Here is a 16138-nt window from a genome sequence, read left to right on the forward strand (position 1 = left end):
ATTTCAGGAATTATAAAGGATTTACTCAAATTAATGCTACTTCAATGTTGACGTGCTCAGAAAAGGTTGACATAATAAAAACGGCTCGTATAAAGTTGATTTAATATTTACTTATTTTCCTTAGCAATAAATGACATTTTTACTACTTGTATTACTTATGTGTAAGCCCTAAGCCTATATTTATTTTCATTGCAACCTACATTTAGGCTTTATTTGTTTTGATATGAAAGTATGTCACATTTTTCTCTTTATTTCTTACATCTCATATCTCGCATGTCATTCTACTCCTCCCTTTCGATCACTTTTGATTCCCTCTTTCTTTACATTTTTTCTTTGGTAAATATATAAACAAAGGAAACTATTTTTACAATAGTGTTGTTTCAAAAAAAATTATTTTCTCTCGGAAAGTCATTCATTCCCTGTTACCTGGTTCTCTTTCCCCCCCCCCCCCCCCCAAAAAAACTTCAAGTCTTACAATCTTATTATACTGTAAATGCAATGAATATAGATTAAGGGCTTGTTCTCATATGATTATTTTCACTTCACTTCAGTTCACCTCTAATAAGTCCAGTTCACTTCAGCTTCTAATTTCCTTCTCTTATAAAATATTCAGTTCAGTTTAATTCAGTTCTAATAAGTTCAGTTCAATTCAGCTGAGTTCTCTCAATGAGAACAGGCCAGAAATACAAAGTAAATGCTAGCATGGTTTATTATGAAAAAGGAAGTGAATGAAATGCGATGCTACTTTGGAAATTATAAATATTGTTTTTGTTTTAATTTAATTAAATATCTAGTACTAAATTGGCGCTTATTAGCGGGATCTTTATTATTTACCCATTTGATCTTTAACTCAATCTTGTACTTCTATAGATTCTAGTACTACCTCTGTTAACATTTACTTGCAAGTTTGGAATATTTTATGTCTCTCAAATAATAGCCTAAAGTTGCTAGTAAATGTTAACAGAGGTAGTATATGTTTCTAAGAGAAAAATATTCTAAGCCTTTTCTTTCTCTGCTGCAGAGAATTGACAATGGCTGAGGGTGACAGGATTAGCAGATTGCCGGATGTCCTCCTTTCTTTCATCTTATCGTTTTTGTCAACCAAAGAAGCAGTTGCTACTAGCACATTATCAAAAAGGTGGGAATCCATTTGGACTAAAGTCCCTGCGCTAAACTTTTCATTTAATCCATCAGGTTCTGTCCACGACTTCAAAGCGTTTGTTGATAGAGTCTTGCAGTGTAATGATTCTCCTTCATTAAGGCTTTTTCAGCTTTCTGGCTTATCAAAGACACAAATCAGGGACTACCATTATCATTCATGGATAAAGAATATATTGCGACGGGATGTTGATGAGATAGATCTTGTACATGTCGGGGGAATACTACCTGTTGGGACTTTTTCGAGTAAGAAACTTACGGTGCTGAAGTTGTTTGGGTTAATAACCCCATTTCAGGGTTCAGTTCATCTACCAAGTCTCTTAATTCTGCACTTAAAATTCATTGGATTTATAGACAATTTGCCTTTGAAAAATATCTTGATGAGCTTACCTCAGCTTGAAGAATTGGTTTTATTTGAGTGCTTGGGATCGCGAAATATGTGTATTTGTTCTTCTTCTCTAAAGAGATTGGAAATCGTTGAGGAAATGGTGTTTCCTGAATCTAAACAGAATACAATAGATTGTCCAAGACTAGAATACCTTCATGTTAATGGCAGCCAATTTTCTGAATATGTGTATGGAAACATGCCCTCTTTGACTGAAGCTAGACTTCATGTCGGACTTGGCTTTACTGAACGCTATGATGTTGAAGTGATTAGCCTACTTAAACATGCTTCTAACCTCAAGACTTTGAAATTAGATATTGCAACGAAAAAGGTAAGCAATATACTCTATTTTTTTTTTTATTATGTAAAACTTTTTCTGCTATTTTTTACTATTTATTTTTGGTGTTTCATCCGGTTTACCTTTTGAGCTAATCTGGATTCTGGGTTTAGTTTTGAGTGGTTAAATTCCTGTCCACTTCCAATTCTGTCACTAATATCTAATAGAATTTTCTGTTTTGTTTTGCATTTAATTAATTTTTAGCCTGCTCCTGGGTATACTGAGCCTGATCAACGCCCCTTGTTTCTAAACTTGACCCATGTGATCGTGGACTACGACTTTAGTTCAACCAACTGCTCAAACTTTTCATGGCGGTATCTTGTGCTATGGATATTGCAATGTGCTCCTAATATCGTCTCTTTTGATTTTTCGGTAAGTCTAGCTATTTAAAACTCGAATGTTTCCAATTATTTCAATGGTTAATATCTTTGGTACTACAGAGTAAAGAAGGAAAATATGTCAAAAATATACGTTTGGAGGGATTCCCACCACGCTTTGGTGAGCTATTGGAATTCCGTCAACATCTTGTTAATGCAGAGGAATACCAACCACAGCTACCTGCACCTTCAACTTTACCCAAATGTATGTTTCCAACCCTTGAAGTCGTGAACGCCACCTTGTTGGATGTGGCTGATGCTGATATGATACTGCTGGAATATCTGTTGAACAATGCTGTAAACTTGAAGGTGGTCAGAATCAATTTCAAGGGTAGTAAGGTTGATGAAAACAACAAGGATGAAATAATTGGATGGCTAAGCGAGGTTCCCAAGGCCTCATCTGAGTGTAAACTAATAGTTTCTCCTCCTTAATGCCGGGTAAGTCTATTTTTTGTTAAATTTGTGTTGTAAATTGGGATGCCACTAATAATGTGTGTTACAACAGCATAAAGCTAACCTCTAATGTCATCACTTGCAGGAACTTGCGGCTTAAAACCGTGTCGTGGATTGAGCTATATTTTGAGGAAAGGACTACCAACAAGCTAGCATATATTTTGGCTGAGGAAGCAAGGAACTAAAACATGGTTATTTTGTTACCAGACTTTCTATATATTTATCTACCCCTCTCCCGGTCTGTATTAATTAATGCTTATAACTTGGACAAACTTGAAACTACTCTTGCTGAAGCTTGAAGGCTCTCTAAACTTTAATCTCTGCCCGGGTGTGATCGGGGTAAACTATTTATTAATCTATCGGTTTGTCTTCCCCCCCACCCCCCACCCCCCACCAAACACATACCTAATGACGTTTTTAAGGTTTGCACATAGTGGGGGTGTTTGGCAATTGACTTTTTGCCTACCTTTTGGCTTTTAAGTTTGGTCAAACAGCCAAAAAATATGTTTGGTAGTTGGTGTTTTTGTTGGCTTTTAAGCTATCTTTTTCGGCAAAAGTCAAAAGCTAATAAAAGTAGCTTTTTCTATTGGCTTTTGGCTTGTTTGACCACTTTATCACTAATAAACAGCTAACAACCATTAATAATTTTACCAAACACTTTTGAAAATAGCCAACTTAAACAATAACTTAAAAAACCAACCCATATAGTTAATACTTCTAGCTAGTCAAACAAGTCAACAACCAACCGCCGATTGCCAAACAACCCTAGTGTCTCATATTAGTCATATGCCTTGGGAAATTTTGTGTTTTGGTTGTGGCCTTGTAGGATATTGAGTATATGAACTTATTTTGGATTCAAAGATTTGACTTCAATTTTCCACCATTGACCATGACGTGTATGTCATACTCGTATGATTTATGCGTATACAACATAAAAAAAAAAGTTATTCTCATTATTTTCCCCCATTATTTGAGTGTAATTAGGTGCATAGGGTTTATGTATTATTTTCTCCCATGTAGTAAATTGATTTTTTTTTTTTTTTTTTTTTGTTTTTTGTTTTTTGTTTTTTTTTGTTGAAGAGAACTGTAGTAAATTGTTGATACATGCATTTTGTGATTAGTATTTTTAAGATTCCCATGAAATAATTACTACTGCACTAGTATCAATCATTTGTTCATTGTATTTTTTTATTGGAAGTGTAAGAGTTTTAATTTATAGAGAAACAAATAGTATCCCAAGATTCCCAACATTACCAAGGAGATCGAGTGAAATCTGAAGAGAAAATCCCAGTCAAAGATAGCTGTTATTCAATGTACTTAGTTAATATTCGTGCAGGGTAGTCTAACAGTTTTTCTGGTCTATAAAACCCCTATTGTGCTTCTATCCCATTTCATCAGAAACTCAATTGTCTGTAAGTATATATTCTAGTACTGTATCTTTTTTATCCTTTCATGTTTTTGTTAATTTTTTTGATAGTATACTTGTAATCTCTGCCTTTTGATTTCCATAATATTTCTTTTTTCTACACGCAGAGAATTGACAATGGCCGAGGATGAACAGTTAGACAGGATTAGCAGTTTGCCGGATGCCCTCCTCTCTGAAATCTTATCATTTTTATCGACCAAAGAAGCTGTGGCTACTAGCATATTGTCTAAAAGATGGGAATTTGTTTGGACCAAAGTTCCTGTGCTTAAATTTTCAATGTTTGATAGTCCTGTCAACAGTTTCAACGCGTTTGTGGATAGAGTCTTGATCTGTAATGATACACGATCATTAAGGCTGTTTAAGCTTAATTGCTTCTTCAGCATAGATGTCAATGCCCTCCAATATCATTCATGGATTAGGAATATAATGCGACGGGATGTTATTGAGATAGATATTGATTTAAATAGGGGAACACTACCATCAGGGACCCTTTCGAATGAGAAACTTAAGGTGGTAAAGTTGACGAGTTTTGATTCTCCTCTTCGGAATTCAATTCACCTGCCAAATCTGTTAACCCTACACTTGACAAACATTCAATTTTCAGATGATTTTTCTTTGAATGATATCTTGATGAGGTTGCCTCGTCTTGAAGAATTAATTATTCAGCATTGCAGCGGATTGCAAAATATATGTATTCATTCTTCATCACTAAAGAGATTGAATCTCAATAAAACATGTTCCAGAGGAAATGCAAAAATTACAATAGTAGCTGCTCCAAGTCTTGAATATCTTTGTATCGATGATTTTTTCTCAGACTACAAGTTTGGCAACATTCCCTCTCTAGCTGAAGCTAGACTTCACATCGAACAGTTTTATAATGTACAATTAGTGTTTAAAATCCTTCAACAAGTTTCTAACTTGATGACTTTAGAATTAAAAGTTGATACAATAGAGGTATGAGCTAATTAATATTGCTACTTCTTTCTTAGAATTTTTCACTGTTTTTCTATCTGATGGAATTTTTACTTTTGTTTTGCATCTCATTAACTTTAAGGCTACTCTTGGAGGAACTGAGTATGATCAACTGCCGTTGTTTCCACACTTGAACCATTTGATCGTAAGGGGTTACCACTGTTTAATCAAATGCTCAAACTTTTCATGGCGGTATCTTGTGTTATGGATTTTGCAGCGTGCCCCTAATCTCGTCTCCCTTGATTACTCGGTAAGACATGATGGTATTAGTGGTAACGTATGCAGATGTCCACTGCCTCCAGTATTTCCAACTTGTTTGACCAAATGTCCAATACCAATTACACTTGAAGTTGTCAACATCAGCTTCTTTAATTTGGTGAATGCTGATAAGATACTGCTGGAATATCTGTTAATGAATGCCATAAACTTGAAGGTGCTCAAAATCAATTTGAAGGGTAGGGTTAGTGGAACAACAATTGCTGCAATTGCAAGGCTATTCAAAGTTCGGAGGGCCTCATCTGTGTGTAAACTAGTAATTTCTCATCTAGTAGAATAATGTCTTTAGTTACTTTTTGGTAAGAAACTAGCTAGTAGTTGAGGAGATTTGCGAATTGTTACACCTAGAAGTATTATATGTTAGCTATCTAATTCGCTTCTATTTTTGCTTTGCTGAAAATGTGATGAATTTCTCGATGGTTATTATATTGCAGTAAAATTATAATATGTTTTGAAGCTTAATGTCTCAGATGCTTTTTACAGTTTAGATACGTAGTATTTAGTTTGTCAATTGAAGACATTTATGCCATAGATTTTGATGGTAAAGAGAGGGTTACATTCCCTTTTTTTTTTTCAGTCAATCTAGCTAATTCTTGATTTGTGTAGTTTTTGGTCAAGGGAAATGAAGGGTGAACATTGAAACATATATTCGTAAAATGTAACCTCCACTACATACGGAGTACGGAGTATTATGTAATTGAAGGTGGGGAGGGGAGTAAAAAATAAATCCTTCGTTTTTATTTTATTGCACCATTAGGACTTTTACACTATTTACTTAAACTTCTTTGACCATTATTTGTGATTTATACATTAGGAAAAATATAGTCATGTGGGATCTAGTTAGATTCGTATTGAACTCTACTTTTCAAATATCAAATTTTTTTTAATTTTTACAAAAGTATAATTGAAGATATTGATAGCTAAAGTAATGCATTGGCAAGCGTGAAATTTCTTATGGTGCAATAAAAAAAGAACAGGGGAAGTATATTGGTATCCAAATTTTGTACTACCCAAAATATCCCTAAAATCTAAAAAATGAAAAGTACTCCCTCCGTCCCTAAATTACATTCCTCTTTGGAAATTTACACGGGAATTAAGGAGGAAAGAATAAGACAAATAACAATAATTAAATAATGCAATGGGAAGTACAAAGATAGATTAGTTATTACTCATATGTCATCAATCCTTTGCAAAAAAAAGGACCAATCACATGCTCCTAATTGAAAATTTTTAACCAATCATATTCATTGTAATTTGACACAAGGATTATGAGTGAGATTAGGTAAGGATGAGTGAGAAAGCATTAAATATAAAACAGAAAAAGAGAGTTGATTTACTAAAAAAAACTTACCAAAAATAGAAAGGAGGAATGTAATTTTGGAATACCAAAAATAGAAAGGAGAAATGTAATCTAGGGACGGAGGGAGTAGTATAATAATGGTGTACAAAATTTGCACTATCCAAAATATCCCTAAAATCTAAAAAATGAGAAGTAGTATAATAATGGTGTACAAATTTTGCACTATCCAATATATTTATATATCCCTAAAATCTAAAAAATGAGAAGTAGTATAATAATGGTGTACAAATTTTGCACAATATCCCTAACATATAACATATTATGAGGCATACATAATTTCTTAAGATTTCTTTTTTTTTTTTTTTTTTGAAAGATGCAAATTGGTTCTTAGTAATCCCAACTAATACTTTGTATAAAAATTACAAAAAATAATACTATTAGTTTATTAAAAAACTAACTTTTGTATACACCCGATTTTCAGTAATTTACTGTACATCGGATACACTTTTGTCAGATTTAGTGTCACTTTTGTCAAATTTATCAATGAAGCATAAATAACTCTTACTCCTTCCGTGTTTTTTTAAGTGATACATATTGACCGGCACATAGTTTTAGGCAATTTAATTGACTTAAATAAAATAAGAGGTAAATGGGGTAGTGGAGTATTAAAAAATTGTTAAAGAAAGATAGTGGAGTTAATAGTTTATTGAAAAGTAATGAATGTGAGAGGAAATATATAATAAAAAAAGTAGTAGTGGGTTTAGGTGGGGGCCATGAGAGGAGAGAGATATAATATTTTAATGTATTGTTTTGCCAAAAAAGGAAATGTATCACTTAAAAAAACACGGCCGGAAATGAAAAATGTATCACTTAAAAAAAACACGGAGGGAGTATATATATCAGAGTAACTTTTGTGCGTTTTAGTGTAACTTTTACACATTTTATTGTCACTTTATAACGGATGTTCAGTAATTTACTGAACATCCGTTTTATTTAAAAGTTTGTCTTATTAAAATTAATTCTTGTTCAACGAAAAAAATAGGGTGGAATCAACATGACCTTACCTTAATTTACGCAAACTGTTTTGATACGCTCGATCGCATGATCATTGAGAATGCTAACATTGGTAAGGTATTCTATTGTTTTCTTATTATAGAACAACTTTTTTTCAGATAAGGGTCATTATATGTTTGGGTCACCATGTATAACTAATTAATGACCCAAATTTATTGAATTTTCCCTTTTGCTGATGGATCATTATATTTGGGTCAGATGGGCCTTATGTAATTGTATGACTTCAATTTTCTTTACGACATAAGTATATAACTTCAATTTCATTATACTCCAGAAAATCCGAGTACTTAGAGCATTGCCACCAATGGGGAGAAAAATGCCCATGGGTAGTTTTTGGGGTCTAAATAAAAAAAAATTACTCCCCATCAATGGTCTAAATTAAAAATGCCCATGGGCAAATCAATTTTTGATCAAAGTTTGGGCAAAATTAAAAAACTGACTAAGAATAACTGGGCCCCACGTGCTAGCTGCATTTTAATTTTTTTTTGCTAAGCTTACCTCAAAACGCAGCGTTTTGAGGAAGCGTCTGTTTTGCTTCACCTCAAAACGCTGCGTTTTGAGGGTAGGAAAAGCAAAAAAAAATTATAAGAGCAGCCCTGACAGGCGCGTCAGCACGGCCAATCAGTTGCTGACACGCGTCCTATCAGGCGAGTTGGACCAATCAGGAAATTCCTGATTATTGCAACGGTAACAATTTTGTAACGGGTATTTTGTGCTTATAAAATTAAAAAAAAAAAAAAAAATTACCAACGGCTAGAAAAAAAAATTCTCTACAAATAGAGACCCATTTTGCCTATATTTTCATATTTCCAAAATTCACATAAATTTGTTGTATTTACATTTTCTCTCAATTTCTCCCTCATAATTAGTCATCCTTTTAATATTATTATTATTATTATTATTATTAAAATAAATATTATTATTATTATAATTATTATTATTATTATTATTATTATTGGAAGTATAATTATTATTGTTATTATTTTAGCTTATTAATATTATTATTGTTGTTCGTTATTATTTTTGTTATTATTATTATTATTATTATTATTATTATTATTATTATTATTATTATTATTATTATAGTTATTATTATTATTGTTATTATTGTGTTAGTTATTGAAATTAATCAAAAAAAAATAGATATGGATCCCAATAACCCCTTTTACTCAATACTTTCTCAAAATTGTAATGATTTTGATGAGAATTTCATGAATCAACCTCAATTTCAACTTTTCCTACAAAGATTGAGCAACACCTCTCTGCAAAATCCTCCACAACAACAAATACCTCCACAACTTGAAATACCTCCACAAATTCCAACTGAAAACACTGATTACGAGCAATCACCTCCTGTCTACCAAGGAAGTAACTCTCAGTACGATGATAGCCAAGAAGAAAATGTGCCTGAGACACCTCAATACCCTCCGTCGACTCAAAGAATGCGGGTGGGTTCCAACCAACAACTCGCTAAAGCTAGTCGTATTTGGTCAGTCGCAGAAGATGAAGCTCTTATTGGGCTATATTTAAAATACAGTGGAAATGCGATAGTGGGTACGGGCATGAAAGCAGCTGAACTTTGGCGACAAATATCTGCGGCGTACGACATGGTTCAAGCTAAGAAGCCAGAAATACTACCACCCAGAAATGCGAAGAGTTTGGAGAACCGTTGGAGAAGGATGGCGGCAGATGTACTGTTATGGACAAGTTGTTATGATGAAGCGGGTCCGTTAACTGGAAGTAGATTCAACGAAGTTGATCGAATTCAAAAGGCCTCGAAGTTGTTCCATATATCAGCCAAACCACCACACAATTTTGTTTTTCCCCACGCTTGGGAATTGATAAAGAATGACCCAAAGTGGAGGCCGAAACTCAGATGGGCATTGTCACTAAAGGAACGACAGGATTGTCAACTGCGTCCGGAAAGGGACACTGAGGATAGCAGTGGAAGTGGAAAGAGATCGAGAACTGATAGTGAAGCTGAAGGAGATGTTCCCGTTGGTGGGTTTTCATCAGGAGGTATACCCAGACCCGACGGGGTAAAAAAAGCAAAGGCTAAGCGTAAGGGAAAAGCTATTGCTCATGATAGTGCAATTTTAAGTATTGGTGAACAGATACAGGCTTGTACTGAAGTTAGAAGCTTTGAGGCAAATTTACGGCAGCAAAGGTTGGAGCTTGAAAGGGAAAAGGAAAAGAGGAAAAACAAACAGGTCGAATTACAAGAGAAGAAGATGAAATTTGATATGTTGCAAGCAATTATGTCCAAAACGACGCCACTTACACCAACTGAAGAAGCGTGGAAGGAGGAACTAATTCAAGAAGTGTATGGTGGAAAGTAGAGTAGTTTATTATGCATTATAATTTCAAGTATTTTGTTTATTTTATGTTGCAATGAATTAATTTTTATTATTAATTATGTTCCAAAAATTTATCAAATTATATTACATTTTCATATATTTTGTTCCATGGTGTATGCTGTTCGCAGATGATATCGTTTTGGTGGATGAGACTAAGGATGGGGTTAATGTCAAGTTGGAGCAATGGAGGCAAAGGTTGGAATCTAGAGGGTTTAAGCTAAGTCGGAGTAAGACTGAATATTTGGTATGTCGTTTTGGCACTCAGAGGGGGACAAGCAATGAAGTGGTGAGTTTGGATGGAAAGGATTTGACCATGAGTGAATGTTTTAAGTACCTAGGGTCGATCATCCAGAAGAATGGTGACATTGATCAAGACGTGACCCACAGGATTAAGTCAGGGTGGCTTAAATGGAGAGCGGCCACGGGAGTGCTATGCGACCGCAGCATTCCCTTAAAGTTGAAGGGAAAATTCTACAGGACTGCCATAAGACCAGTGTTGCTCTATGGTACAGAATGTTGGGCTTCTAAGAAAGAGCATATTAAAAAGATGGAGGTTACGGAAATGCGCATGTTAAGGTGGATGTGTGGAAACACTTTAAGAGATAGAATCAGAAATGAGGTTATTCGCAAGAAAGTAGGTGTGGCGGGCATTGTAGATAAATTAAGGGAAAATCGTCTGCGTTGGTTTGGACATGTAAGACGGAGACCCGAGGGTGCACCGGTGCGAAGAGTGGAAGAGTGGGACCATGGAGGGATTAAACGAGGAAGAGGGAGACCAAAGATGACTTGGTTGGAAGGAGTGAGGAAGGATATGAAGTGCATGGATTTACGTGAGGATGAAGTTTTGGATCGTAAGGGATGGAGGAGAAAGATTTATGTTGATGACTACACGGAATAATCAAATTTGGTTCATGTTAGCCGACCCCACTTTTGGGATTAAGGCTTTGATTGATTGATTGATTGATTTTCATATATTTTGTTCAATTATGAGTGAAGTACTAGCTACTGTGTGTAGATTTTGTCTTATACAATTATGAGTCAAGTGGTTGGTTTAATCAACCATTGAACTGTCAAATCCCAAAAAGTAGTCAAGTCCAATTGTAGTTTTTGTTTTATACAACCATTGAGTAGTCATTTCATACATAAATTCAACCGTATGACAAGCATTGGTATTGATTATTAAGAATTGAGTAGTCATGTATTTTGTTTTTACTATACATTGAGTAGTCAGTTCACACTTAGTTGAAGGACATGCACTGATAACATTTCCTATTTAAAGGTGTGAAATCCATAAATTGATCCACAACACCAATACATTCAAAAACCAAACACAAAAAATGTTTTCCATAAGCTCAACCTCAAGCTCAAATTCTTCTGATTCAGATCAATATGCGGAATTTGATAATCTAGTTGACGAATTTGTCACAAATCACTTACCTAACATAATGCTTCCTCAACCACCTCCATCCGAGACCGAAATTGTAAATGAAGATGAAACAGTCCCGCAGCATAGGGGAGATAGAGAAAGGGCATTTGCAATTGTACAATGATTACTTTGCAATAAATCCTGTGTATTCCGAAAATCAGTTTCGTCGTCGATTTCGAATGCACAAACCTTTATTCTGTCGGATTATGAATAAAGTGGTTGAGGGCGATCCGTTCTTCCAGCAGCGTAGGAATGCAGCTGGTAGGCTTGGCTTATCACCTCTGCACAAATGCACCGCTGCAATAAGAATGTTAGCGTACGGTGTTGCTCCGGATGCCGTAGATGAATACATACGCATGGGTAAAACAACATCTAGAAAATCAATGCAACATTTTACTCAAGGGGTGATCAAGCATTTTGAGGCCGAGTACTTAAGAAGTCCAACAGATGAATATTTAAGGAGAATCCTTCACCAAAATGAAATGCGTGGATTCCCGGGCATGATCGGTAGCATCGACTGCATGCACTGGGAGTGGAAGAACTGTCCTATGGCTTGGAAAGCATAATACGCAAGTCGTAGCAAGAATGCAACCCTTATCCTCGAAGCTGTTGCGGATCAAGATTTATGGATTTGGCATGCATTTTTTGGAATACCCGGCTCTTGTAATGATCTTAACGTCCTATACCGCTCTCCGGTGTTTGACGATGTTTTGAAAGGTCGGGCACCACCAATTAGTTTTATGGTAAATGGCCATGAGTACAACATGGGATACTACTTAACAGATGGTATATATCCGAACTGGGCAACATTTATACAAGGTATCACATATCCTCAACTCCAAAAGGACAAGTTATTTGCAGATAAACAAGCTGCAGCTCGGAAAGACGTTGAACGTGCGTTTGGAGTTCTACAGGCTAGGTTTGCCATATTACGACAACCCTCACTTGCTTTCGACGAAGACATTTTGAGCGACATAATGAAAGCTTGTATCATTATGCACAACATGGTTGTCGAGGATGAACGACACAATTACACTCGTGCCGAAGTTTTGAGAAGGTATTACGAAGAAGATCGCCCTCAGCTTCATAGAGCAAGGTCCGGTCCGAGTACAAGTGCCACAGTGAATAACAACGAGCCTTTCGAATTTGACGTTGGCCGACCACCAAACGTTGATTTTGACGCGTATATTCAAAGAAGAATTACCCTGCGTGATAGCCAAACCCATTTTTCTTTGAAAGATGATTTAGTTGAGCATATTTGGCAAAAATACGGTCGTAATGAATAAATAGTTTTGTAATCGTTAATTTATTTGGTTTGTATGATTGGTGTACGATCATTATGTTCCAATGTTGTAATCGTTAATGTTGTACTAATGAAAAATGAAATTTCGCATAAAATAATGACACAAATAATTAATATTGTACTCATAAATAATTTAATCAATAAAAAAATGTAGTTAAGAATAAATATTATTATTTTATTAAAAAATACATTTTGCAAAAATTAATATTAAAAATAATTAATATTGTACTACTCATAAATAATTTAATCAATACAAAATTTTGTTAACAATAAAATTAAGAAATACTAAATTACAAATTTAATGATGTGTAGGAGAGATAAATATTGGTGGGGTATAGGGTTAAAAATAGGAGATAGAATGGTGGGGATTATAATTTTTGACCATTGGTGTAGAATAAAAATGACCAAGAAAATGCCCATGGGGAGGAGGAGTGAGAAAGTGGTTAGAGAGAGATTGGGCAACAAAAAAAATGCCCATTAGTGGCAATGCTCTTAAGGGTCTAATTAGTTTCAAAACTTCGTAAATTTTTAATTTTTGAAAATACAAGTTTCTTATTTGTAATTTCATAATCTTGGTACTACTCGTGTTAAGGCCTATTATTATTGTGTATATTGTATAGTTATCGGGCCTATCTCATGAGCCCTAATCTTAGGTTGTATATATACGCTTCTCTACACTCTAATGAAACTACGGAAAAATCTTTTCGTGACATGGTATCGGAGCCTCTAAACTCTAATCACTAAACCCCTAAATTTCTGATTTATTTTTCTCTACTCTACTTCACTATTCGATCGATCATGGAGGATGGAAAGCTTGATCCTTCCTCTCCCTTTTATCTTGGTTCCGGCGATCAACCAGGGAATTTGATTACCCATGTCGTGTTGAAGGGTGACAATTACCTTGCTTGGTCTTGGGCTATCACTTTATCCTTGAAATCGAGGCGAAAATATAGTTTCATCGATGGCACTATCTCTAAACCTCCTGAGAAGAAAAAATTGCTTGATTGGGAGACAGTTAACTCTATGTTGATTTCTTGGATTTTGCGGGCTGTCGACCCCAAAATCGCAGCCTCCATACCCTACTTTGATGAAGCTAGACGACTTTGGGACTATCTTGAGAAGCGATATTGTGAGGCCTGTGGACCTCGTCTGCAACAATTAAGGGCTGCCATTACAAATTGCAAGCAATCCCCTGCTATGTATGTCAAGGACTATTACAGTAAATTGGTGGGATACTTTGATGATCTCTTGCGCCTCAAGCCACCACATGGCTGTGAGTGCGGTTCTTGTTCATGTGGTGTGGCTGTAAAGTATGAAAAAGACAGGGAAGAGGAGATTCTACATCAGTTTTTGGTCGGAATTGATGATGCGAAATACGGTGTTGTGCGTACCAATCTGCTCTCACAACAGCCCCCTGCCACGCTTGAACGAGCATATCAGGCCCTCCTCCAAGAGGAACGATCTAGGAGCATTGCTCTCACTAAATCCACGCCGGCCAGAGATGATGCGCAAGTGTTTGCTCTGCCCTCTACTGAACGAAAGCAATTTCAATCCTCTGCTCGTGTTGATAAATCGAAATTATACTGCTCACATTGTAAACGCTCGGGCCACGAAAATGCAGGCTGTTTTATGCTCCATGGATATCCGGATTGGTGGCTTGAACGCTACGGAAAAAAGGGGGGGTTGCTTCGGGTTCCTCTGTCGTGGCTGCATCTGGCAGCAGAGCACCTCCGCAACCTCCTGCTTGTGTGGCTGATCCTGGCAAACCACCTGTGCGTGCCAATGCTGTGGGCAGCAGTGGTGGTGATTCCTCTTCGTCAGCCGATCTTTTGGCATTGCAACCTGAACATGTCTGTATTTTATTAAATATGGCTAATAGTCAGCAAGAACGAATGAGTGGTGAGTTTTGTTCCTTATCTTGGATTATTGATACTGGTGCCTCTCATCATGTTACCGGGGATGAGTCTTGCTTACTAGATGAGCAATCGATCTTACCTTGTCCCGTTGGTCTTCCGGACGGTGCACAAGCATTAGCAACAAAGGAGGGTCGAGTGTCTCTTGCTGATGGCATTATACTTGAGCGTGTTCTATTTGTTCCGAAATTAAATTGCAACTTAATTTCGGTCTCTAAATTGATTGATGATTCTCATTGTTTTGTCAAATTCACTAATTCTTTATGTGCCATACAGGACCAACACTCGGGGAGCCTGATTGGAGCCGGTGAACGATTGGATGGACTCTATTATTTTCGGCGTATTCCCAAAGTATGTGCGGTGACGTATCCGAAAGTTTCTACATTCGAGCTATGGCATCGTCGTATGGGTCATCCGTCGGATAAAATTGTCAAGTTAGTTCCTGCTGTTAGTGTTAGTTCGGGTACCAAATCTTTGAATAAAGCATGTGATATTTGTCCCCAAGCAAAACAAACTCGGGATAGTTTTCCCAATAGTGATAATAGGGCTAGCCGTATTTTTGAATTAATACATTGTGATTTGTGGGGGTCATATAAGACGCCGTCTACTTGTGGTGCTCATTATTTCTTGACTATTGTTGATGATTTTTCAAGAGGTGTTTGGGTTTATTTATTGAATGATAAAACTGAAGTTTATTCTTCCTTTCTCTCTTTTTTTGCTATGGTTAAATGTCAATTTGATGTCACTGTTAAATGTGTGCGGAGTGATAATGGTACGGAGTTCAAACACTTAATTCCATATTTCAATGACAATGGCATTTTATTCCAAACTTCTTGTGTTGGTACACCTCAGCAAAATAGTAGGGTAGAGCGAAAACATCAACATATATTAAATGTGAGCCGAGCTTTAATGTTTCAAGGGAATCTACCGATCACTTTTTGGGGAGAATGTGTTTTAGGTGCGGTTTATTTGATTAATCGTACTCCTTCTACCTTGCTAGCCAATAAAACCCCATATGAAATTCTTTTTGGCAAAGAACCTGATTTTGATGCTTTGAGAGTGTTTGGTTGTCTATGTTTTGCCCATAATCAACGAGCTAAAGGTGACAAATTTGCACCTAGGAGTAGGAAGTGTGTGTTTGTGGGATATCCTCATGGGAAAAAGGGGTGGAAAGTGTATGACTTGGAAACGGGTGATATTTTTGTCTCGCATGATGTTAAATTTTTTGAGCACGAATTCCCATTTGTGCGTGATAATGAAGGTGGCGACACTAATGTTGAGGTTGTGTCTAATGATAATGTTGGAGTTGATGTGGATTTCTTGGATGATTTAGAACATATTTTGGAGTTGAGTGAAACTTCTCTTACCCATGATCAAACCC

At 36.0% G+C, this 16138-nt stretch overlaps 3 protein-coding genes across 3 annotated transcripts; all 3 read left to right on the forward strand.

The window, feature by feature from the left end:
* The first annotated feature begins 1031 nt into the window (after positions 1-1031).
* Positions 1032-2689, forward strand: LOC145628184 (F-box protein At4g22280-like). Its single transcript, XM_081680492.1, has 3 exons — positions 1032-1874; positions 2085-2252; positions 2321-2689. Exons 1-3 carry the CDS (start codon positions 1032-1034, stop codon positions 2687-2689), a joined length of 1380 nt encoding a protein of 459 aa, XP_081536618.1.
* Positions 2690-4253: 1564 nt separating this feature from the next.
* LOC145628185 (F-box/LRR-repeat protein At3g26922-like) lies at positions 4254-5664 on the forward strand. Its single transcript, XM_081680493.1, has 3 exons — positions 4254-5090; positions 5191-5253; positions 5326-5664. Exons 1-3 carry the CDS (start codon positions 4254-4256, stop codon positions 5662-5664), a joined length of 1239 nt encoding a protein of 412 aa, XP_081536619.1.
* A 6617-nt stretch (positions 5665-12281) lies between these two features.
* On the forward strand, positions 12282-12827 carry LOC145628186 (uncharacterized). Its single transcript, XM_081680496.1, has one exon. It carries the CDS (start codon positions 12282-12284, stop codon positions 12825-12827), a length of 546 nt encoding a protein of 181 aa, XP_081536622.1.
* The last annotated feature ends 3311 nt before the right edge of the window (positions 12828-16138 follow it).

This window comes from Chenopodium album, chromosome 4, assembly GCF_948465745.1.
Source record: "Chenopodium album chromosome 4, dcCheAlbu1.1, whole genome shotgun sequence".
Lineage (NCBI taxonomy): Eukaryota > Viridiplantae > Streptophyta > Magnoliopsida > Caryophyllales > Amaranthaceae > Chenopodium > Chenopodium album.